Raw genomic sequence first — 26,131 nt, forward strand, 5'->3', positions numbered from 1 at the left:
TATTCCTTGGGTGACAACTTTCTGCATGTAATACTGAGTTGTATTCTGTCTTCTGTCTTTGAATGTTGCTATTGATTTTGTTATTTTAGTCAAGAAGTGTCATTTCTAGATAATCAACTTGGTGTTTAGAGATGGCCATATTAATTTTTCTATCCCATCTCTTTGTAGGAGTTGCTGTTTGTATTCCTCCAGGCATCTTCATGGTCTCTGCCAAATCAACATGACATCAATATACAGTTCACAAAAGATTGTATGCTTGTTGAGGTGTAGGTACAGTTGTCTCAAAGCTGGTGTTTCTCTACTTAACTCATTAAGATGCAGGCAGATGGGGGTGCAAATTTGACCCCCATTGCAGTCCTGGTTTCTCTAGGAAGATTTCTCCACTGAAGATGAAAAATTAATGTGTGAGGTAGAAGTTCAGCATTTTTATGGTGTAAGAAAGTGGGTTTCTGTTGCAGTAACCCCCCCCCCTTTTTTGCCTAATAGCTGATGCACTTTTCCTTGTTGTGACCTGGGCTCCTGCCAATCATGTGCCCAGGGCCAGTGTTCCTTCCCTAAAAACTGCCTAACAGCCAAAACCCAAATTGGCAAACCCTGGCCACATGTCAGCCCCTGGTAAATGGTACCCTAGGTACCCAGGGCCTTGTGACCAGGGAAGGCCTCTAAGGGCTGCAGCACTCATTGTGCCACCCTTAGGGGCCCTGTACCCTAACACACACACACTGCTCTTGCAGGCTGAGTGTCTGGATACAAGACAAAACAGAGTCGACATGGCACACATCCCTGTGTGCCATGCCCACAACCTACACTGTCCTGGCATTTATCAGTCACCCCTCTAGCTGGGTCCCCTATACCAGTGGTGTGGACACAGAGGCAGGAGCCCTGTGCCCCTACAGTACCCAGGTACATTCCTGGGTCCTGTAAGTGCAGTGCTGCCAGCTAAGAGAATATGGTGCTGGGAGCTTGTCATACACGAACTCCACAGCACCATAATGGCAGCACTGAAGACTGAGAAGTTTGGTATCAAACTGCTCAGCACATTAAATCCACACTGATGCCAGTGTGTGATTTAATGTACAAAGCACCACAGAGGGCATCTTAGAGAGGCCCCCTGAATCCTAAACCTACAATCCACGTCTGTTCTGAGGCTGCCTAGGCTGCCACACAGCAGACATGTTGCTGGACCCCTGGGTAGGAGAGCCCCTGCTCTCCTGGGCCTGCAACAATGCACATCCTGGGCGAGGTGCTAAATCTCCTCCCCCAGGATGGGCAGGGGGAAGCTTCAAAGGCATTCCGCCTCTGTGAGCTTCCCCAGGCCACTGCAACCCCCCACTCTGGCGGGAAGCTTGGCCGGAAACCCCAAATAAAGACAGGGGATGTGTCAGCCTGCCAACCCCACCCCCCAGGTGGGGGAGGCGAGGTGAAGCACATCTCCGGGCTCTCGCCATCTTGAAGATGGGAAGCCCTGCCCAATCAGGACTAGGCTCCTGCCCCCCTCCCACAGGAGAGAGGCAGGATAGGGGGTGTACCCACCCCAGGACAGGGACCCATTGGCCCCTGCCCTTCACCTACCTGTAACGCCCCTAAATCTAGTATTTAGGGGCACCCTGAACCTTCCTTCCCCAGATCCCAGATTCGAAACTACAAGAAGAGCAAAAAGAACAAAGACCTGCCCTGCAGCTGCTAAAAAGAGGAAGACACCAACTGCTTTGGCCCCAGCCCTCGAACCTGCTCCTGCTCCAGCATGGCATCTCTTGTGGCCAGCAACCTCAGAAACCCCGGAGGACCTGGCTACCTTTGAACTCTGATTCCCTGGGACTCCCATGAGTAGAGGCTCTACTCAGAACCTACCTTTCACCCCTGGCAGCAGCCCGGAACCGCGATCCCAGCCCACTCTGCACCAGCCAAGCCTGACCGGTGCCGGAGTGAACTAAATCCACGAGGACGACCCCACAGCGACTGTGACCCCGAGTCCGGCACCCAAGGACCCCCCTCGACAATCCTGAAGAAGCCTGCAGCCTCAGAACAGTGTGCCACCCCAACCGCGATCAACAGAGGGTAAGATTTTCCGACACCAAAAGGCACCCCTGCACCCGGCGCCCCACGGCCCTCTGTGTCTAATCCCGGGGTAACTACCTATCCTCCAACTACCCAACTTACCTCTCGAAGTGGTGGTGGCACCTGAAGAGTCCTCGTCCCCGAGCTTGCAGTCTTTTTCCTAACCGGAGATTTCCCATTGACTACCATTGAGCGCCCGAAGGCTCAAAAGCACTCTGCACCCAGCCGCCCGAGTGGCCCTGGCAGTGAAAACTCTATTCCTTCCTACTTCCCCACTTGCCCTGAGTAAGTGACCAGGAGCCCAGCTTCCACAGCCGCGTGGCTTGCCAGACAGCAGCCACCAAACAAGGCCCCCCTATCCCTCATAGGATAACATTGGGCCTAACTCACTCTGCACCCGGCCGCCCTAGAGTCGCTGAGGGTGAACCAACTGTACCTACCTGACCCTGGGGGACCCCTGAGTCTGTGCCCAGAACCTCAACTCTGCCAGTCGAGTACTTACCCTTAAACCGCAAACTCTATTTTCATCATAGGGTAACATTGACTGGCTTTTTCCTGAAAATTCTTCTAAGTGTGGACTTTTCAAATCTTCAAATATTCACCAAAAATCAGCCGAGTGACAAAAACGAATTTACTCACCTGCTTTAAGGTGAGCTCCCAGTGCTGGATCTTGGTGCCCAGCACTGACTCTGAAAAGTACCCACAACTATACTTACCTTTAACTCATTTTTCTTCCGTAGGAAACCATTGACTGTTTTTCTGTGAAATTTCTTCTAAGTGTTGATTTCTGCAATTTCTAAATATTCTTCAAAAATCGTATAACATCTGAAAACGTAATTACTTACCTGTTTTGGATAAAGGTCCCAGTACTGAGTCTAGGCACCCAGTACTGGATTACAAAAGTAACGATAACCTACTGTACCTATAACCGGAATTTTCTTCCATAGGGAATCATTGATTGTTTTGCTCTGAAACATTTTCTAAGTGTTAACTTTTAAAATAGCTAAATATTAGTTAAAAATCATTACAGTACCATTGTCGACTTTCATCAACTGATTCTGAGAACTGTCCCAGGACTGAATCTAGGATCCAGTCTTGGAATTACAAAAGTAATCTAAAAAGTAACCTGTTGCATAAAACTTGAATTTATCATTGAGCTCAATGTACTGTGTTTAGAAATAGAGTTGCCTACTGCAACTACTTGTAACTGTTTACTAAAAAGTCTATTGCATATACAAAAGTATTTTTTATGAAACATCTCCTGTCGAGAAAGTATATTTTAATTCCAAGTGTTGGTTCTAAAATAAAACAAGCATATATTTTTTATATAGAAACCATTGGCCTAAAGTTCAGTTATTGAGTGTGTGGAACTATTTGCTGACTGAGTGTGTACAACAAGTGCTTTACACTGTCCTCTGATACTGCCTTACTGCTCGACCAGGCTACCACTTTGAAGAGTAAGGTTATATCTAACTTTAACCTCTGTTAAACCCTTGGGGTCTGTGGACTCTGTACACCCTGTACCTATTAAGGAACAGTATATACAGAGCCACTTTCTCACATTGGTGGATCAGCGGTGGGATACAAACTTGCATTTGTTGGACTACTTGGTTACCATCTGACCACACGACAGAACTCTTAAAAATTGCCTTTAGAATTCTGATTGGTCTTTCCAAAATTACTAAAAGTCTTGCTAGGGCCTTGCTTAAGTCCCATTAGAATTTTAGAAAAATAAAAGTCACTATAGTCAGGGTAGAGGGTTATAACTGTCAGGTTAGAATGTCTCAAACAAACCCAGCTACTAGTGATCATAATAACATGGACCTGGTGGAGGAGCTCGACCTCACACCTTACTTACACTTGTCTTTCAAGGAATTGAGGTCCTTATGCAAACTTAAAAATTTACAAATGGGCCTGCATCCAACCAAACTAGGGCTCCAGGAGCTCTTGGCTGAGTATGCTAAGGACCACCCATCTGAACATGGTGATGGCCAGTCAGATGAGGAAAGGGAAGCAGAGGAGGTTGACAACAACCCCCCCATGCTAATCCCTAGGGAGGAGAGGGCACCCATACCCTCCAATCCAAGGATTAGCATCTGGGCACCTAGAGACTACACAGGTGGCTCTGGTACCAGAGAGAACACTGGGGGACCCACCAGTGAAGAGGACAGCCTTTTAGCAAGACTGGCCAAAAGAGTAGAGCTAGAGTCCAGGTTCCTGGCTCTTGAAAAAGAAAGGAGAGAGATGGGTTTGGCACCCATCAATGGTGGCAGCAATAATAAAAATAAGGATAGGGAGGAAACTTCTGACCTTAAAATCCCCAAAGGGATTGTCCCCAAGTTTGAGGAAGGTGATGACATCACCAAATGGTTCACAGCCTTTGAGAGGGCTTGTGAAATAAGAAGAGTAAAGAAACCTCTCTGGGGGGCACTCCTGTGGGAACTGTTCTCTGGTAACTGCAGAGACAGGCTTCTGACCCTCTCTGGGCCAGAGGCAGGATCCTATGACCTCATGAGGAGGGCTCTGATTGAGGGATTTGGATTCACCACTGAGGAGTATAGAATTAGATTCAGGGGGGCTCACAAAACCCAGACCCAGTCCTGGATTGACTTTGTAGACTTCTCAGTAAAGACACTGGATGGTTGGTTAGCTGGACATGGTGTGCAGGATTTTGCTGGATTGTACAATTTATTCATGAAGGAACATATATTAAGTAACTGCACAAATGAAAAGTTGCATCAGCATTTGGTAGACCTGGGTCTAATTTCGCCCCAGGAATTGGGAAAAAAGGCAGACCACTGGGTCAGGACTAGGGTGACTAGGACATCCACTGGGAGTGACCAAAACAAAGGGTTCCCAAAGCCTCCCCAGAAGAAAGAGAGTGAACCCCTTGTGGGTAAAAGTAAGGAGTCCCAGGTAGCCCCCCAAAAACCTGACCAGGAGGGTGGGCCCAAAGACACCTCACAAACTAAACCAGGGTACCAAGGTAAGAATTGGGATCCCAACAGAATATGGTGTTTCACCTATCAGAAGTCTGGACACCACACCCAGGACTCTAGCTGTCCTAAAAACAAGATCCCTAGTACAGCTCCAGGGGTGACTAGTGTAGCCCCAGGGGTTGCCAGTGTAGCTTGGGAGGGAGGGTCCTCAGATGAGGAAGTCCTCCTAGCTTTCAACTGGGGAATGGGCCCAAGAAGCAAGCTGGAGATCCCAGAGGGGAGTAGACACTTCCACCACCTACTGGTGAATGGAATCCCAGCCACTGCCCTGAGAGATACCTGTGCCAGTCACACTGTGGTACATGACAGGTTGGTATTCCCACACTAGTATATCCCAGGGGAAACAAGAAGGGTAAGGACTGTCCCAGGGAGAGTCACTGTTAGGCCTGTGGCTATAGTGCCCCTAGCCACAGCTGGGTCCCTTAGATGGAGAAAAGTGATAGTCAGTAAAAACCTCCCCCTAGATTGTCTCTTGGGAAATGGCCACTTAGATGTGGAACTGAGCCAAAGAGAGGTGCTGGCCCAATGCCAGGCCTCGCCCAAAGAACCTGTGGGGGCTCAACCTGCAGTCAGTGCAGCTGAGTCCCAAAAGAGTGAGAAGAAACAGGGTAGGAAAGGTGGGCCACTGTTAGTCACAGTTCCAGAGAGCCAGGGAGATTCTATCCCAGTAAGGGAAAACCCCAACAATGGCACTGGTACAGCCCCCTCTAACCAACAACAAGGCCTGACTAGTCAGGCAACTGTCCAGCCTGAGTTAGTGGCTCCTCAGATGGCAGAACAAAGGGTGGAGAAGGGGTGTTCCCTATAAAGAGTAGTGACCCCACTTCCTCCAACAGACCCACAGCCAGGACCCAAGGAGACCTATAAGATAGCTTCCTCACTTACCAGTCTGGAGCTAAAGGTGTGGTTCTGGACACTGACAGCTGTCAGCAGCCTCTGCTGGGTGTTAGCCTTCATGGCAGCCGTATCCGTGGCATGGTGGCCTAACTCCCTGCCAAATAGCAAGTCAGGCCCCCTGACCGTATTGGTCATGGTGGGGTTGCTCAAGCTGTGGGTAACCTCTGTGGGTAAGCTGGGCCTAGCCCTGGCTAAGTTAGAAATTACAGAGGTATGCACCTCTGAACACAAAATAGAAAGATGGGACAAGGACACTAAAAGACAAGGAGAGGAGCCTTGGGAGTTAGGTCCTGAAACTGATAAGACCGGCCAGCTCCCCAAAGGGACTAGCCTGGACGGAAGGATAGAAGGCAGAGTGGGCCCTGCAACTTTCAAACCACTTCCCCAACTCTTCCTCGCCTGAAAGACTAGGTAGACTCTCCCAGCATTGGCAGAAGTCTCCTGGCCTTTGGGCTGGGGGGGCTTGTGTAAGAAAGTGGGTTTCTGTTGCAGTAACCCCCCCCCCCTTTTTTGCCTAATAGCTGATGCACTTTTCCTTGTTGTGCCCTGGGCTCCTGCCAATCAGGTGCCCAGGGCCTGTGTTCCTTCCCTAAAAACTGCCTAACAGCCAAAACCCAAATTGGCAAACCCTGGCCACATGTCAGCCCCTGGTAAATGGTACCCTAGGTACCCAGGGCCTTGTGACCAGGGAAGGCCTCTAAGGGCGGCAGCACTCATTGTGCCACCCTTAGGGGCCCTGTACCCTAACACACACACACTGCTCTTGTAGGCTGAGTGTCTGGATACAAGACAAAACAGAGTCGACATGGCACACATCCCTGTGTGCCATGCCCACAACCTACACTGCCCTGGCATTTATCAGCCACCCCTCTAGCTGGGTGCCCTATGCCAGTGGTGTGGACACAGAGGCAGGAGCCCTGTGCCCCTACAGTACCCAGGTCCATTCCTGGGTCCTGTAAGTGCAGTGCTGCCAGCTAAGAGAATATGGTGCTGGGAGCTTGTCAAACACAAACTCCACAGCACCATAATGGCAGCACTGAAGACTGAGAAGTTTGGTATCAAACTGCTCAGCACATTAAATCCACACTGATGCCAGTGTGTGATTTAATGTACAAAGCACCACAGAGGGCATCTTAGAGAGGCCCCCTGAATCCTAAACCTACAATCCACGTCTGTTCTGAGGCTGCCTAGGCTGCCACACAGCAGACATGTTGCTGGACCCCTGGGTAGGAGAGCCCTGCTCTCCTGGCCCTGCAACAATACACATCCTGGGCGAGGTGCTAAATCTCCTCCCCCAGGATGGGCAGGGGGAAGCTTCAAAGGCATTCCACCTCTGTGAGCTTCCCCAGGCCACTGCAACCCCCCACTCTGGCGGGAAGCTTGGCCGGAAACCCCAAATAAGGACAGGGGATGTGCCAGCCTGCCAACCCCACCCCCCAGGTGGGGGAGGCGAGGTGAAGCACATCTCCGGGCTCTCTCCATCTTGAAGATGGGAAGCCCTGCCCAATCAGGACTAGGCTCCTGCCCCCCTCCCACAGGAGAGAGGCAGGATAGGGGGTGTACCCACCCCAGGACAGGGACCCATTGGCCCCTGCCTTCACCTACCTGTAACGCCCCTAAATCTAGTATTTAGGGGCACCCTGAACCTTCCTTCCCCAGATCCCAGATTCGAAACTACAAGAAGAGCAAGAAGAACAAAGACCTGCCCTGCAGCTGCTAAAAAGAGGAAGAAACCAACTGCTTTGCCCCCAGCCCTACCGGCCTGTCAACCCTCGAACCTGCTCCTGCTCCAGCATGGCATCTCTTGTGGCCAGCAACCTCAGAAACCCCGGAGGACCTGGCTACCTTTGAACTCTGATTCCCTGGGACTCCCATGAGTAGAGGCTCTACTCAGAACCTACCTTTCACCCCTGACAGCAGCCCGGAACCGCGATCCCAGCCCACTCTGCACCAGCCAAGCCTGACCGGTGCCGGAGTGAACTAAACCCACGAGGACGACCCCACGGCGACTGTGACCCCGAGTCCAGCACCCAAGGAACCCCTCGACAATCCTGAAGAAGCCTGCAGCCTCAGAACAGTGTGCCACCCCAACCGCGATCAACAGAGGGTAAGATTTTCCGACACCAAAAGGCACCCCTGCACCCGGCGCCCCACGGCCCTCTGTGTCTAATCCCGGGGTACCTACCTATCCTCCAACTACCCAACTTACCTCTCGAAGTGGTGGTGGCACCTGAAGAGTCTTCGTCCCCGAGCTTGCAGTCTTTTTCCTAACCGGAGATTTCCCATTGACTTCCATTGAGCGCCCGAAGGCTCAAAAGCACTCTGCACCCAGCCGCCCGAGTGGCCCTGGCAGTGAAAACTCTATTCCTTCCTACTTCCCCACTTGCCCTGAGTAAGTGACCAGGAGCCCAGCTTCCACAGCCGCGTGGCTTGCCAGACAGCAGCCACCAAACAAGGCCCCCCTATCCCTCATAGGATAACATTGGGCCTAACTCACTCTGCACCCGGCCGCCCTAGAGTCGCTGAGGGTGAACCAACTGTACCTACCTGACCCTGGGGGACCCCTGAGTCTGTGCCCAGAACCTCAACTCTGCCAGTCGAGTACTTACCCTTAAACCGCAAACTCTATTTTCATCATAGGGTAACATTGACTGGCTTTTTCCTGAAAATTCTTCTAAGTGTGAACTTTTCAAATCTTCAAATATTCACCAAAAATCAGCCGAGTGACAAAAACGAATTTACTCACCTGCTCTTAGGTGAGCTCCCAGTGCTGGATCTTGGTGCCCAGCACTGACTCTGAAAAGTACCCACAACTATACTTACCTTTAACTCATTTTTCTTCCATAGGAAACCATTGACTGTTATTCTGTGAAATTTCTTCTAAGTGTTGATTTCTGCAATTTCTAAATATTCTTCAAAAATCGTATAACATCTGAAAACGTAATTACTTACCTGTTTTGGATAAAGGTCCCAGTACTGAGTCTAGGCACCCAGTACTGGATTACAAAAGTAACGATAACCTACTGTACCTATAACCTGAATTTTCTTCCATAGGGAATCATTGATTGTTTTGCTCTGAAATATTTTCTAAGTGTTAACTTTTAAAATAGCTAAATATTAGTTAAAAATCATTACAGTACCAAAGTCGACTTTCATCAACTGATTCTGAGAACTGACCCAGGACTGAATCTAGGATCCAGTCTTGGAATTACAAAAGTAATCTAAAAAGTAACCTGTTGCATAAAACTTGAATTTATCATTGAGCTCAATGTATTGTGTTTAGAAATAGAGTTGCCTACTGCAACTACTTGTAACTGTTTACTAAAAAGTCTATTGCATATACAAAAGTATTTTTTATGAAACATCTCCTGTCGAGAAAGTATATTTTAATTCCAAGTGTTGGTTCTAAAATAAAACAAGCATATATTTTTTATATACAAACCATTGGCCTAGAGTTCAGTTATTGAGTGTGTGGAGCTATTTGCTGACTGAGTGTGTACAACAAGTGCTTTACACTGTCCTCTGATACTGCCTTACTGCTCGACCAGGCTACCACTTTGGAGAGTAAGGTTATATCTAACTTTAACCTCTGTTAAACCCTTGGGGTCTGTGGACTCTGTACACCCTGTACCTATTAAGGAACAGTATATACAGAGCCACTTTCTCACATATGGGCATTTAATTTCTTTACAAGTAATCGGCTGATCTTATTGCCAGGGCTCACCTTACTGCTTCAATTTCATCTTTATGTTGCATTGATGTGTACAGACTTACTACATTAATCGTTGTTAAGAAAGAAGTCATAACACGATTGTTAGACATTGGGTTGTTAGTTGACAGGGGTATGAGCCCTGATCAAGCAGCAACTACAATACTAGTCAGGGTAAGAGGTAGGCAAACCATAAATCAACCTGTGCTCCCCATCTGGTACCTTGGCACAGAGCAGACAGGCTTAACTATAGAGGCTGTGTATGAAGTATTTATGCAACACTTCAAAAAGTAAATCAGTGAAAATACCGTACAAAAAGATTCCACACAAAGCTTGAAAAATAGACCAAAATGACGATAAAACAATTAGTAGAACCGGAGATATTTGATTTTTAAAGTTTATAGTGAAAAATAGCACCAAAAAGCACAAAGCACTATTGGGGATAACTGGTCGCGCCAGACCATGACACAGTCACAAGTTCAAGCCGACCGTGATGAAGCATGAGCCGGCTACAGAATCCCAGTTAGGCCCGCTGAACAAAGTACCTTAAATGCTGATTGCAGAGCATTGCGTGGATCCGCGTCGAAGATGCATCACGCAGCAAAGGCAATGTGTTTGGATCCAAGATGCGACTGGGCTGTGGCACAATGTCCAGATGTGTTGACATCGCTGATCCTGTCAAGGGGGTTGAGATGCAAAGTCAGGTGTCGTGAATATGAGGCGCAGCATAGGCTGTGCATCGATTCCAACGAGTGGTAAAGCTGCAATGCAGATTTTCAGCATTGCCATCGATGAGGGATGCGGGAAGCTTGCGCCACATAAAGCATCACACAGTGACAGTTTCGAAGGCAATGAGTTGGTCCCAAGATAGAGGAGTCTTCTGCGACGGGTCCAATCGATGCATCTGTGGTGATGCATCGATTCTGCTCGGGATGTGCTGTGCAGTCGAGGACATGCGTTGGTTCTGCTTGGCGATGTGTATTTCAGCTGAGGAGATGCATCGTTCTGCTTGGGGATGCTGCGCTTAGCAGAGAAGATGCGTCAGTTCCACTGGCAAGCACCATTAGCCCACTTACAAGGGTCTAGGACTGGGGTGGCACCACTTGGCAGGGTAGACTCACAGATGGCAGAGTCCAGGTGCAAAGGTTAGAAGCCTGTTATGTCCCTGAGGTTTCAGATCAGGAGGCCAGCCAGCTAGCCCTTGGAGTCACTTCTGGGTTCTGGGGTTAAGTGATGCAGGCTCAGTCCTCTCACTCAGAAAAAAGGTCAGCAGACAGCAATTCAACACAGAAAATCAGAAGACCAGCAGAGTGTAGCCCAATAGAGCGGCCATCCTTCAGCAGCACAGCAGTCCTTTTTACCGGCAGCGTATCCGCAAGACCAGAATTATACTGAAGTGGTGGTGTCTAAGGTCCAGTGCTTATACCCAGTGCTGCGTTTGAAGTGGGGGAGACTTCAAAGACATGCCTTCAAAGTGAGAAGAGATCCTCCCTTTCTGCCGTGGCTAATCATTACTTTGAGTGAGGGCTGGAAACAGCCTATTCAGGTGTTAGTAAGGCTGTGCCCAGCTCCTCCCTCCCATTCAGCCAGGATCGCCACCAAGTCATACCTAAGCTCCCATTATGTGTGTGTGTCTAGGAGGAATACACAAAGCCCATCTGCCAACTAAATCCAGTCATGTGATCAGAGGCAGGCTACAGGAACCATATGACTGAAGCAAGAAAATACCAACTTTCTAAAAGTGCCATGTTTAGAATTGTAATTTAAAACCTGACTTCACCATAAGTTAGGTTTTTAAATTAGGGTTCCAGAGACACCAGAATTTGGGGGTTTATCTCCTCCCGATTGGGGAATACACTTATAAATTATAATAAGGTTATACCGATGTTACCCTATGGGCAAAATCAGGTTGTAGTAGTGAAAAACGAATTTGAGAGTTTTTCACTACCAAAATATGTAAAACTTAAAAGTACATGTCTTGCCTTTTAAATATAGTGCACCATGCCCTTTGCGTTGTCCAGGGCCTCCCTTAGGGGTGACTTAATTGTAAAAAAAAGTTTGCACCTGGCAAAGGTTTTTGTTGGCCAGGTCAACACAGCAGTGTGAAGTGCACAGACATGCGCTGCAGTGGTAGGCCTGAGACATGGTTAAAGGGCTACTTAAGTGGGTGGGACAATCAGTACTGCAGGCCCACAAGTAGCATTTAATTTGCAGGCCCTGGTTACAGGTAGTACCACTTACTAGGGACTTGTAAGTAAATTAAATATGCCAACTGGGTATGAACCAATATTATCATTACCATCTTTAGAAGAGAGACCACAAGCACTTTATCACTGGTAAGCAGTGGTAAAGTGTGCAGAGTCCTAATACCAGCAACAACTATGGCAAAAAAAAAGTGGAAGAGGAAGGCAGTTAGGGGGAAGACCACCCTAAGGCTGTCAGGTCTAACAATGATCACACAGGGCTGGTACCAGTGATCTGAGTGTGCAAGAACTGGAAGATATCCTTCTTCTGACAACCCTCTCTGAACCAGCAGAACAAAACACACCCACTATAGAAGCTACAGCAGAAGATCTTGGGATTTCTACCTCACATACATTGGACGTTTTGTTTGGTGCTCTGGGGCAAAGCGATCTTCATGGCCCATACTGAACTGTACTGCTGCACTTTGGAGGAGGCAGGGCCTGAGTAAAGGTGGAATAAAATTGCTCTTTGCCTCCTTCTACACAGAACAGGTCTGGGCACTTGTCAGATGAGGACGAGCCAAGAGCTGGTCCATCTGCGCATGTTCGAGACCATACGTTACTGAACTAGGCCATATGTCTTACCTACGTGCTGGCCTCCTCTATAATGGGTAAGCGAAAGGCCTCATCTGCCAACATTGAATCTACGGGCTCACAGCAAAATCCTTCAATAATGAAACTTCTTACAGCAGTAGTAGGGGCTTTAGAAAAGAGATTACCTGGGTTTAGGCAGAATTAGCTTTAAGTGTCCTGGAGGGGGGTCTTGGGACTGTTGATGGTGGTCCTGATGGAAATTCAGCACAAATGATTGTTTATTCCAAATTAGTTTTCAGCCCTAACCTGTTTGGCAATTCAGTGATCACTGTGGCCGATGTCCGTTATCCTATCATTGAGGTCTTAGTTGATATAGATCCGTTGGCAAGGAAATAATGATGAGCTTATAAGGAAAGGTCCCACAAAACAAATTCATGTATCAAACAGGACAACTAAGTGTTCTGAAGTGAAAGAATTCTTATTCATAGCAGTAAACTTGAAGATCTTGTGTGGAACTCATTTGAAAAGCTCAGTTAGAGATTATCTGCGATTGAAAGGATTATGTTACTTACCCAGTAGGCATCTGAGGGCATGTAAGCCGTCAGTACAACTTTGTAAAGTCTCTGAGGCAATTGGGATTTCTAACTAAAGATTTTTCGTCACATCTAATGGCAAATTGAACCGTCAGGCACTTAGAAGAGGTTTCAACTATTCTTCTACATACAGGCGGACGCACATCGCGCCGCTTTTAAGATATCATCCTTGTCCAAGTCCTGAGGAGAATCCGTGAATTGTGTGGATTCGAAACGCGTTGGCTCTTGTGAGCCCGGGGGATTGTGTATATATTGTGCCTTAAGTAATGTAGTAATCATTTTTTCCTCTTGTGTAGGCAACATTGCTTTGAAGACATAACCCCCGGTCTCTTGGCCTAGGCAGGACAATTAACATTATCTAGTTAAGAATCTAACGCTTGGTGCCTTATGTAAAAACTACGTCTGGAGTTGTACTTTCAATGTTAATGTTATTTCACATGATTGTCTAAGTTTGTTTCACTTGTCATTTTTGTCTTTGAATTTTTTCGTTTTTAAGTGGAATATAACATTGTGTATAAATGTGTTTTTGTAAATGTGGTGTTCTGTAAATGGAAGGTTTCTTTTCTAAGACATGAAAAAATATTTATATGCTTCTCTAATCTAAATAATTTAAAACAAGCTAAATAAAGCAATAAGAATGCTAGAATTGATGGTCTAGGGCACGGGTACTCATAGTACAGCCCGAGGGCCGCCAGTGGCCCGGCAAGCCTTTCTTGGCGGCCAGAGGACCTTGCAGGCAACATACCTCTGTGTTTTTTTATATCGGAGGTTGAAGCGCGGAGCTATGGGGGCCGGGCGATTCTTTTAAAAACCATTCACTTGTTAATGAGGCGTTGTTCTTTTTCACCTCTTCTTAGCGCCCCTGCATCTCCACTCTGATTGAGTGGAGATGCAGGGGCGCTAAGAAGAGGTGAAATACAACAAAGCCTCATTAACAAGTGAATGGTCTTTAAAAGACCTGTGAAGTACTTGGGTGCGGCGGCTGTGTGTGATCCAGGGAAGCAAGGACCAACACTTCCATGGTTAAAGTGCTGTTTTCTCAATTAAACTGGAACTGTGGTGCTACAGTACACTCGAGAACAAGAGCTAAAAAAGTTAAGAGAATTGAAATAAGCTCAGTCTAGTCTCCCATGAAAGCGCACCTTTGAGTTCAGGGGGACCCTCAATTTGTTGCTCACGTTGGTCTCCTCCCCTCTCAGAATAGGAACTGTGCCTTCAGACGCCCATGTTGATATTCCACACAGTCTCCGGACATCAAACAAAAAGGTAGAAAATGAATGGAGGATATATTGGATGAAACGAGGACAGGGAGAGGCAATGAGGGGGGAAATCAGGAAGGGTGGGGTGAGGAAGAACTATGAGGGTTGGTGTAGGCCCGGACCGGATGCTTTTTGCTGCTGATGGGGTAGGCTCATTGAGGGGGAGGATTCAAGAAGAATGGGAATTAAGTGGTGAGAAAGTGAATAGCAGAGAAAAGAGGGCAACGATGGGGAAAAGAGCGTTAGGGAGGATGTGGGTACATGTGGCCAAAAGAGGAGTAGGGGTCACCAAGACAGGAGGAAGAATACTGTGTAAAAAAGAGATGGGGCTACAAGTCAGCTCACATAGAGCAGGCCTGGCTCTTTCTGTCATGACTATCTCAATTTATGTTGGTGTCTTGAGTTTATTATACTTGCTGTGACCCTATTCCCCCTGTCTTCTATGAGCTCATCTCCAGACATACTGTAAAACAGTGCAAACCTACATGTATCCAAGGAGCCACCTTGACAAGGGAGAGAGAGAGAGAGAGAGGGAGGGAGGGAGGGAGGGAGGGAGGGAGACAGAGAGGGGGAGGGAGACAGAGGAAGGGAGAGAGAGATAGAGGGAGGGAGAGAGGGGGAGGGAGACAGGGAGAGGGAAGGAGAGAGAGGGAGAGGGAGAGGGAGGGAGACACAGAGAGAGGGAAGGGAGACAAGAGGGATGGAGACGGAGGGAGGGAGACGGAGGGAGAGGGAGACAAACAGAGTGAGTGAGACAGATGGAGGGAGACAGAGGTAGGGAGACAGGGGGAGAGGGAGGGAGGGAGACAGAGAGGGAGGGAGAAGGAGGGAGGGAGACAAGAGGGAGGGAGACAGAGGGAGGGAGACAAGAGGGAGGGAGACAAGAGGGAGGGAGACAAGAGGGAGGGAGACAAGAGGGAGGGAGACAGAGGGAGGGAGACAGAGGGAGGGAGACAGAGGGAGACGGAGACAGAGGGAGAGGGAGGGAGACAGAGGGAGAGGGAGGGAGACAAGAGGGTGCAAGACAGGGAGAGGGAAGGAGGGAGAGGGAGACAGAGAGACGGCGACAAACAGAGTGAGTGAGAGGGAGGGAGGGAGACAGAGAGAGAGGGAGGTAGACAAGAGGGAGGGAGACGGAGGGAGAAGGAGACAAACAGAGTGAGTGAGACAGAGGGAGGGAGACAGAGGTAGGAGACAGAGGTAGAGGGAGGGAGGGAGACAGAGAGGGAGGGAGGGAGACGGAGAGGGGGAGACGGAGGGAGAGGGAGAGAGACGGATAGAAGGAGAGAGGGAGGGAGACGGAGGAGGGAGGGAGATGGAGGAGGGAGAGAGATGGAGGAGGGAGGGAGACGGAGGAGGGAGGGAGACGGAGGGAGAGGGAGGGAGACGGAGGGAGAGGGAGAGGGAGGGAGACGGAGAGGGAAGGAGAAGGAGAGAGGGGGAGGGAGACAGAGGGAGGGAGACAGAGAGAGAGGGAGACAGAGAGGGGGAGACGGAGAGAGACGGAGAGGGAGAGAGACGGATAGAAGGAGAGAGGGAGGAAGATGGAGGAGGGAGGGAGACGGAGGAGGGAGGGAGATGGAGGAGGGAGGGAGACGGAGGAGGGAGGGAGGGAGACGGAGGGAGAGGGAGGGAGACAGAGAGGGAAGGAGAGGGAGAGAGGGAGGGAGAGGGAGAGAGGGGGAGGGAGACAGAGGGAGGGAGATAGAGAGAGAGGGAGACAGAGAGGGGGAGACGGAGAGAGACGGAGAGGGAGAGAGACTGATAGAAGGAGAGACGGAGGGACACGGAGGAGGGAGGGAGATGGAGGAGGGAGGGAGATGGAGGAGGGAGGGAGACGGAGAGGGAGGGAGACGGAGGGAGAGGGAGGGAGACGGAGAGGGAAGGAGAGGGAGAGAGGGAGGGAGAGGGAGAGAGGGGGAGGGAGACAGAGAGGGAGGGAGACAGAGAGAGAAGGAGACAGAGAGCGGGAGACAGAGAGAGACGGAGAGGGAGAGAGACGGATAGAAGGAGAGAGGGAGGGAGACGGAGGAGGGAGGGAGACGGAGGAGGGAGGGAGGGAGATAGAGAGAGGGAGAGAGAGAGATATGTGTATGCCGGGTCCGGTGGCTCAGTGGACGAAGGCGTCCGCTGCAGGGACCTGTGTTCCACCTCATGGTCACAGTTTTTTTTTGTTGGTCTAGCCCCGCCCCCTTCCCCAATGACCCCGCCCCCAAGGTGCGGCCCTCGGCCACCAACCACACTGTAAATTTGGCCCCCAAGAGAAAGTTTGTGAGTACCCCTGGTCTAGGGTATTCTCTTTAAAGTGTGCAAACTAGTGCTTCTGGACACACTCTTTTCTCTTGTATTTACAGTGGTCCAGTCCAGGAGTTTTTAGGACCCGAGCCTTCTTTGTTCTCAATATTGAATAACTATATAGCAGTATCCCTCCAAAGCAATGGCTAACCAGTAGATGTTGCAGTCGTCTGGAAAACTTTCTTACGCACTGCTTGGCCAATATTTGCCTGTTGGTGTGCTAATACATCTACGCAAAAGTGTTTGGTAAATGTGTGTGGTGTAGACCATTTAGCTGCTTTACAGATGTGAGCTATAGGGATGCTACCTAAAAAGGCCATAGATGCCCCTATTTTGCGAATGGAATCCGCTCTAGGGGGCATAGATAAAGTTCTTTTAGCTTTTGCGTAGCAAGTCTGAATGCATTTAACAATCCACATTGAAATGCCAAATTTAGAAATAGGATTGCCTTTGTGAGGTTATGTAAATGAAACAAACAGTTGCTTTGTTTTATGAAAGTCTTTAATTTTTTTTGATATAATACAATAGAGCTCTTCTGTCTTCAAGTGTGTGAAGAACATGTTCTGCTACTGAATCAGGTTGAGGAAAGAACACAGGTAGCTCAACTGATTGGTTAATATGGAAAGCAGAAGCCACTTTGGGAAGGAATCTGGGAGTGGTGCGAAGAACGACCATATCTTTATGGAGTTGAAAGAAGGGTTCTTCTAACCTTGGGTTAATGCCTGTAGCTCACCAACTCTCCTTAATGAAGTTATTGCAATGAGGAATGCAACCTTATATGAGAGAAACTGTAAAGGACACTTGTGTAGTGGTTCGAAGGGTGGACCCAAATGTCTTGCAAGTACAACATTAAGATTCCACACCGGTGCTGGGGGAATTCTTGGTGATATAACTCTTTAAGCCTTCCATAAAGGCTTTAATAACAGGAACTGTGAACCAAGACAAATGCGGTCTGCTTTGCAAATACGCAGAAATTTGTTATTACATTAGACAACAAATAGTTTCCATTTTGTTGCATAGCAAGCTCTGGTAGTAGGTTTTCTTGCTTCCTTCAGAATAGTCATACAGTCTGGTGGCAAATTTAAAAATATCCAAACTCTGTGACTTCAGGAGCCAAATCTCTAAGTTGAGCTCCTTGAGATTTGGATGCTTGATTTCTCCATGGCTCTGAGTGGAAAAACTGGAGGTGAGATGTAGCTTTTGATGTGGAACTACTGAGCGCTAACAGGGTGGTGTACCATGGTTGACAGGCCCATGGGGGAGCTACCAAAATCAGTGTGAGTGATGTTTGCCTGAGCTTCCGAACCAGAAATGGAAGGAGAGGGAGAGGTGGAAAAGAGTAGGCAAATATCCCTGACCAATTCATCCACAGGGCATTGGATAGAGGGTTTGGCAACCTGGAGGCAAAGTGTGGGCATTGTGCATTGTCTGCTGTGGTGAACAGATCTATTTGAGGATATCGCCATTGTTTAAAGTATGGAAGGGGAACCTGGGGATTAAATTCTCACTCGTGTATTTGTTGTCTCCTTCTGCTGAGGAGGTCGGTAATTTGATTGTTCACTCCTGGGAGGTGTTCTGCCAGAGGGTGAATCTTGTGATGGATTACCCATTTCCAAATTGTCTGAGACAGTTGGAGCGAGTTTCCACCCCCCCCCCCCAGCGTTTTTGAACATAGTACAATGGTGTCATGTTGTACATGGGGACTAGGACAACTTTGGCTGTGAGATGAGACCGAAAAGCTTTCAGCGCTAGAAATATTGCTAGAAGCTCGAGATAGTTGATGTGGAGTTGTTTGTGTTTGTCGTCCCAGAGACCCTGAATTGTGTCATTATGGAGATGTGCTCCCTAACCCGTGAGAGATGCGTCTGCTGTTAGCACGACTTGTGGAACAGGGTCGATGAAAGGCCACTCTTTTGATAAATTTAGTGGGTTCCACCATTGCAGAGAGCGATGGGTGCGACTGTCTACCAACAGTAGATCTGTTAACTGACCCTGTGACTGATTCCACTAACGTGCTTAGCATTCTTGTAGTGGATGCATGTGGAGTCTTTCATGAGGCACTATTGCAATGCATGACGCCATCTTTCCTAGCAGCCGCATAAAAGTCCTGGCTGGCAAGGTTTGGTTCGTTTGGAACAGCAGCAATAGAGTTTGGATATTGGAAATTCTTGCTCCATTGAGTGAGGCTAGAGCCATGAGTGTTGAGAGTGGCCCCTAGATAAGATTGTATCTGGGAAGACTGTACATGATACTTTTGAATATTGACCGTGAAACCCAATTTGCGGAGTAGGTGTAATGTGGTCTGAGTGTGTTTTAAACACTTTTGGTATGTGCTAGCTTTGATGAGGCAGTCTTCTAGGTACGGAAACACATGAATTTGCTGTCTCCTGAGATAAGCTGCCACTACTGCTAGACATTTTGTAAACTCTCTGGGAGCAGTAGTTACTCCGAATGGGAGTACTTTGAACTGATGGTGTGTGCCCGCTATCAGAAATCTGGGATATTTGTGATGAACTGGATGAATGGGAATGTGAAAATAGGCGTCTTTCAAGTGTAGTGTGGACATAAAATCACCTGCTGTAGAAGTGGAAGGACCTGTTGAAGCGTTACCATATGGAAATGTTCTGACAGTATGTACTGGTTTAACTCTCTGAGATCCAAAATTGGTCTTAATGATCTGTCCTTTTTGGGGATCAGAAAATAAAGAGAGTAAACCTCTGAACCTTGGTACTGTAATGGAACTGGTTCTATGGATCCCTTTTCCAAGAGAGATTGCACTTCTTGTTTGAGTAACTGTAAGTGGTCTAACGACAGTTTGTGAACACGAGGTGGAATGTTTGGTGGATTGGTGATGAGCTCTAGGCAATAACCATGTTGGATAAGGTTGAGCATCCATTGGTCTGTTATAGATTGCCAAATGGGGAGAAACTGTGAAGTCTTGCCCCGACAGGTGTTAAGTGATCGGGGGGAGGCTGAGTAAGTCACTGTTTTTAGGGGAAGGGGTGTTACGTGGCGTGGCACCTTTATCCCTACCTTTGGAATGGTTTCCTCTATATCCTCCTCTATAGAAAACTCTAGAGGAAGAGGATTGATTGTTGCCTTTGTAAGAGGAAACATTTGGGCCTGAGGAAGTTGTTTTGGACAGCAGCGAAAGGAGCCTCTATTGGATGGGGACTGGAACCCTCCCATGGACTTTGCTACTTCAGTGTTCTTTTTCAGTTTCTCTAAGGATTGGTCGACTACAGGACCAAACAGGTCTTCCTTATCAAAGAGAGTGTTCAAAATGGACTGTTGAACTTCCAGCTCAAACTCCGAGATTCTAAGCCATGCATGCCTTCTAAGAAGAATTCTGGTATTGATCTTTCTAGCTGCAGTGTCAGCTGCGTCTGAGGCACATCTTATTGAGGAGATGAGTTTCCCTTCTTCAACTAACTGCTGTGCTTTATTTTTGTGTTCATCTGGTAGATATTGGAGGAGTTGCTCCATCTCATCCCAGTGTGCCCTGTTGTATCTAACTAGTAGGCCCAGTGTGTTTGCGATGCACCAGTGTTTAGCAACTTGAACAGCTACACGTTTTCCTGAGGCATCTATAAGTTTAGATTCCTTGTCTGGGGGTGGGGGGGGTGCATCCCCAGAAGTTTGTGAATTAGCTATTTTGCGAGCATTGGACACTACTACCGAATCGAGAGGTAATTATCCTTTAAAAAATACAGGATCTGATGGTGAAGGTTTATATTTTTTACCTACCCTTGGAGTTAAAATGCGTGCTCGGACAGGGTCTTCAAAGATATCATCTGCATGCCTCATCATGCCTTTAAGCATAGGGAGTGTTTGACTTGACCTGTCCGTGGATTTGAGTGTTTCAAATAAAAATTCATCTTCTAGTGTCTCTTTATGTAAGGTCACTCTGTGATACTCTGATGCTCTAGAAATGAGGTGTTGGTAAGCCATGCTATCATCTGGTGGTGATGGCTTTGCAGGATAAAGTTCTGGGTCATTGTCTACTGGAGGGTCAATGGTGTAGTCATTCCATGGGTCTACAGGCAAATGAGTATCATCATCTTCATGATCTCTATCTGGATCTGTATATGGAGATCCATGAGGTGTTATATGCAAGGGACCTTCAATTAATTGTGGAGAAGATGGTGGAGGAGGAGAGGGTTGTGGGTGAGGATAAACAAAGCTGGTAGCCATGTCCTCCTTCTTCTTTAGAGTGATTTTGGGAGTGTCCTCTAAAGGAAGCTTGTGTTATGCTGGGGTCTTAGCAGAAATGTGTCCAGTATATGGATGAATATAAATTATTTTCTGGTTAGGATTCAATTTGGCCTTAAGAACATATAAAATTGGTTCCAGAGGCTCGAGACACTGTCTTTAGGTTTAGACTCCGCAGCTTGTTTTTGTTTAAAAACAGAGGATTTCGGCTCCGAAGCATTCTTTTGTTTCGGAGCAGAGGATTTCGGCTCCGCCTGCTCGAGCCTGATGGTTTTGGATCCCAACGAAGTTTTGGTCGACTCGGTCCTGAGCCAGACGGCTTGACGGTTTGTTTCAGTGCCGTGCCGAGAGGTGGGGTGTCGTCAACATTGTCTCGGTGCCGAACTTGCCCAGAAGGCAGAGGTGGTGCCGTAGCCTTATGTGTTTTTGAAGAGGATTTAGGGGGAAAGGGGTCTTTGGTACTCACGCCACCTTGTCCCAGAGGCAGATTTTCGGACTCCAGATTGATCTTGAGCTTGGAATCGGACTCTGGAATGGATAAGGCCTCTTCTTCCCCTGCAGCGAACACTTGGATCTCCTCTTGCTCGGATTCTTCTCCGAAGATATCCGGAGTGTGTTGGAAGCTTTGACGTTGCATCTCCTGTCGTCGAGTCCAATGATTGCATAGATTCTTCTTGGATTGAAACGATTTACAAGTGTCACAGTCTTCCTCCTTGTGCTCCGGAGAGAGACACAGGTTACAAACTTGATGTTGGTCAGTGCGAGGGTACTTGGCGTGGCACCCCGGACCGAATTGGAATGGAGTCCGTTCCATCGGCAGAAGGCTGGCCCGACGCAGCTTGGCCTCTCACAAGATTTTCGATAGAAAATTGGAAAATTTGTTGAGCGATTCGATACGTGGAGACCAAGGATATGTGTACGGAAACAATACTATTGAGGGTTGAGTGGATTGTGCACTGAGAAGAACCCAAACGACGGTTTAGAACCGGAGTGCAGCAATACACGTTCGAACCCGATGGCTGACAAAAATCGAACAATGGAGTTTATGCCCATGCGCACTGTCACTGAAAGGAGGAGACACCTTACCTCATGAGTGCAAATACTTCTTTGACGAAAAACAACTTGCAAACATCCAGACCCAATACTAGATGGCAGGAGTATACAAAGCATGTGCATCTACAGCACACATGCCTTGAACAAACTATTTCTGGTTTGTCCATTTCTGTTAAGGTTAATGTTGTGACCAAATCCATCTTTGCTTACATGCTTACCCCTGATCCTAAGCTAGGCTCTTCAAACCCACCAGAGCATAGGTTGCTATCAGGATCAGGTCCTTCTTTTATACTTTGTAAATATGACTGGAAGATTGGGTAGGGCAGGAGTCCACCAAAGTAGCAGATTGGCAAAAAAAAATCACCACCAGGTTGCAGTAACCTTCCTGTATCTACTGTCCGCGATTCCTTGCAACTCTATTCTGCTGGCCTTAGGTGTACCGAGAAAGGTATTGTCACTTTTCAGGAAATCTTCCACCTATAAAACCCACCATATCTCTTAATATGCCACCTAAGACAACACCTTTTTTTGTAATTCTGGCTAATGTTCCCATGCTTAAAGAAAGGAACTCTGAAAACCTTTCCCATTTCAGAAATAAAATACTGCATTGGGTTGGTAAGTAAACTGGGGGTGGAACATTTTTATTTCTACATATAAAAATGGTTAGGCATGTTGCCTGGATTGTCATGGAACCAAAGACAATTGAGGATGATTGGATAGTGGTAAATGTTCACCAGCCTAATTTGGCTGGACGGATAACGTCACAACTGTCTCTCCTTTACTTCATACCATCTAGAATTCAGGTATTTCCCAGGCTCTCTTTATAAGCCACATTTACGGCAGGGTGTTCCTACTTTATCTATTTCTGATCTTTCTATTGTGGGCACCATCGGTTGACTATCTTAATATACAGCAAAAACAGCTTTCAGACTGAATATACTCTAGAAAATGACAATTGTCTTGATCCTACCTTTAATGCATGTGCATCCATTAGTCTTAGTATTAACACAAAGAAACACAACATTTAATACTCTTGACATTTTGAGTTGGAAGATAGCAGACCTGTCGAAAGGTAAACTATAAAGAGTGGCCTGAAGTCATCTGGGTTGAAATGGGATGATTCCAATTTTGTTTTTTTCGGATGGTTTTTATTCAATATTTAGTCCTGTTTTTCCCACAGCCTCTGAAAGATCTAAAGGCAGTTAGTTAGTCTGGTGCCCCTACCTTTAAATTGTAGAGTCTCACAGATTCAAATGGATCCACCCAACTTGGCAGCTGTTGTGCTATCCTTCCTAAAGTCATGTCGCTTGTTGAATGTTCAGTTTCATCATTTGACCTCTTCGCAGTGGAAATTCGCAACATGTGCACTCTCTGAGATCTCTTTTGGACCATTAGAGAGCAGTCTCACACAAATACAATTCTGGTGTCATTGGATAATTTAAATTTACATCTTTGAAGAAACAACTGTTCAAGTTATGATAACCTTTTAGTGAGTGCTTCTAACAGTGCGCTACACCTTGAACATTTTATGCAAAGTGGAATCACTAAACACCATTCAGCACAACTTAAAGCTTCATTCACAATAAAGCAATGAACCTAATTCTGCAAAAAAACCACTGAGAAGAGCGGAGGCGCTCTCTGATTAGCGCCGTAGGCTAAAGTGGGCTAAAGTATAATCAAACATATTTTACACAAATAGTTACTTACTGTCTGACACTTCTGTTTGTTTGGATGAGTTATCCACATCCTAAATGATTCCATTTTCTTTTCCAATGATCTGTAACAATGAAAAAAAAAACCTAGACTATATTTGGACAACCAAACACAATGAGTGATTGTAGGTGGTTTGATCATATATGTTCTAGGACCCTTGAAGAATTGATTAAGACTTTTTTTAAATCCCAAAGGATAGATTTCAATTAGGCGCCCTCCGAAAAAGATACAAGCAAGTATTAAAAGAGGGGAATTGGCCCTGCTAGAAGCAGATTGGGATATGTTATTACATGCAAGAAACCTTAGACACAGCTCAATTATTTGGGAGATTGTCATCCGCCCACTTTTGACACATCCAGCTAGAGTATCCCTGTGTTCCCACATTTTACCAGACACCGGGCTACGTCAATTTGAAGGGATATATGGCTTTCAGAGCCCTGCTGTTCCAACAATGAGCTGTCTCATGCTTTTAGGAGTTATCTAAAATTTGTTTCCCATTGAAGGAAGTCATCAATACAATACTTTCGACTCCTAAGCATAAAGTCCCAGGTTCTGATGGGGTACCTTCAGAATTGTATAAATCAGACATTACCCTTTGGCCCCATTGCTCACCTTAACCATCAATGCTGCTGTTAGACATTTTATTCCATCGTCCTGGTCACAGTGGACAATAGTGCTTGCATTTAAGACGTAAAATAAAAACAACACTTGTTGCTAAAAGCCTGTTTCATTTTTTTAATCATATTAAATAGGCTAACCTAATGAGCAAAGGATAACCACATTATCTCAGACTTGCGGTACAATACCAGGCCAGGACAAGGGACGCTTGACCAATGCCTAAGCACGATTGTTAAAATATATATGGACATTAGCTTGGCAAGATAAACTTTGGAAAAATATGTTTTCTGTAGGTGTAGATTCCAATTATCAGTTACTTTTAATGTGCCTTCCACATGGATTTGTCAGCATCAGTTATCCATGACAAAGGGAACAATTGTGCACAAATTAAAGTGGGGTGTACAACAAGCGTGCATTTTAGCTCCTTTCTTTTTATGTTCTATGTAAACCACTTGGAAACGATACTAGTACTAGAGGGACAAGAAAACCGCCACTAAAGCAGCGATAATGGGCTTGATAATTTGCCCTTGAGAATCCCCATAGAAGCCCAGGTTCTGGTGTCAACATTGGATTCTATTGGAATTCTCTGCGGCATATTATCAAGCCCATTATTGCCACTTTAGCTGCAGTTTTCTGCCGCTAAAACGGCGATAGTTTTAACGCCGTGCTTGATAATATATCTCATAGGATGCTCTTCTTGAGAAACTCCAGCACGGTGTGTAGGATTTCAGGCTCCGGGTGTTCCGGAGTAGGGGATACGGTGTCGGGAGATAGCTTGTCCCCCACTCCAGTAATCTCTATGCCTGCCTTGGGCCCAGTATCTTCACTGCCCATGACCTCTGGCTTCATATCTGGATCAAGCACAGCACTCACTGACCCCGGAGAGGGGGGTGAAGGAGGCCTCCAACTCCAGCTGCAGAGGCTGCCACCGCCACAATCTCCTGCTCCTCCTTCCACTATACCAGCATGCCATGCATTTTAAAACACTAAACTATGTACCATAGATGTGTAGTTTCTGTTTTTGTTTTTTTGTTGCAGTCTCCATCGGAAGTGTGAGTAAAGCCATTAGCATCCTATGGGAAAGGAAAGCAAGGCTTGAAAAGGCAATTCGTTTCGTGAAATTGTGTAAATACCTTGTCTTGCACATTGCACTACTTTATCAATCTGACTTTGTAAATATGCAATGCGAGGGAGAGAAACAGAATGCAGAGATAAGTATATTTTTAATGCGGAGAACCCCTGTACACCCACGCTGTCTCTTTGTCCTTAACCACCCACACCTGCAGACTTCTGCCACAAAATATGTGCCCATGTGGTTTGGGTAGGTGTTCCTCAAGCACCCACGTGCACAGCTTGCACTTGACAGAAGCATCCACAGACTCGCAGAAACCTTCCATCTCAAATCTGTGACCAGGAACACAACGAAGGTGCGTGCCGCTCTCACCTGAAAGAAAGGTTTTAAGGGTGGGCTCTGGTAAACTCCGTCACATGGTGGTTGCAGCTGTGGCTGCTCCATAATGGCAGAGGAGCGTCGCCCCCTGCTAAAAGCCAGCAGAAGAAAAATAAAATTATAATAAAACAATGTTATCATCACTTTATTTTTCTCTGTCTGACAGCTGAAGCAAGTCTAAAGTGGTGCGGGCCAGGCAATCCTTAACAGGGCAGGGACTAGGAGGAGGAGTGGTATGTGTACTTGTAGGTGCGCATGTCATTTTGGCCAGCCGTCTTAGGCCGGCCAAACAGACATGCGCACTTAAGTTTCTACAACCCGAGCCGTGTTGGGGAAACAGCACTGACTTCCAGGCACTGTCTGAACAGCAAACCAGGCCACTGAGACCAATTTCAATGCTTCTCCCAAACTAGGAATAGTATTACCAGCATGAGAGCAGCACTGGGATTGGCATCTGGGAGCCTGCACAGTGTGCAGCAGTTCGTGGAAGTCTGGGAG

The 26,131-nt window shown here is 47.1% G+C and overlaps 1 protein-coding gene across 2 annotated transcripts in view; it reads right to left on the reverse strand.

Annotated features, from left to right (window-relative positions):
- The window catches only part of LOC146830170 (uncharacterized), a 356,937-nt gene that overhangs the window by 100,206 nt on the left and 230,600 nt on the right, over window positions 1-26,131 (reverse strand). For both annotated transcript variants that reach the window (XM_085604414.1, XM_085604413.1), the window contains one exon: window positions 23,560-23,629. In XM_085604414.1, coding sequence (XP_085460540.1) covers window positions 23,560-23,629 — 70 coding nt within the window. The remainder of the gene's footprint in view (window positions 1-23,559; window positions 23,630-26,131) is intronic.

The sequence above is a fragment of the Triturus cristatus genome, chromosome 5_1 (assembly GCF_964204655.1).
Source record: "Triturus cristatus chromosome 5_1, aTriCri1.1, whole genome shotgun sequence".
NCBI classification, from domain to species: Eukaryota; Metazoa; Chordata; class Amphibia; order Caudata; family Salamandridae; genus Triturus; species Triturus cristatus.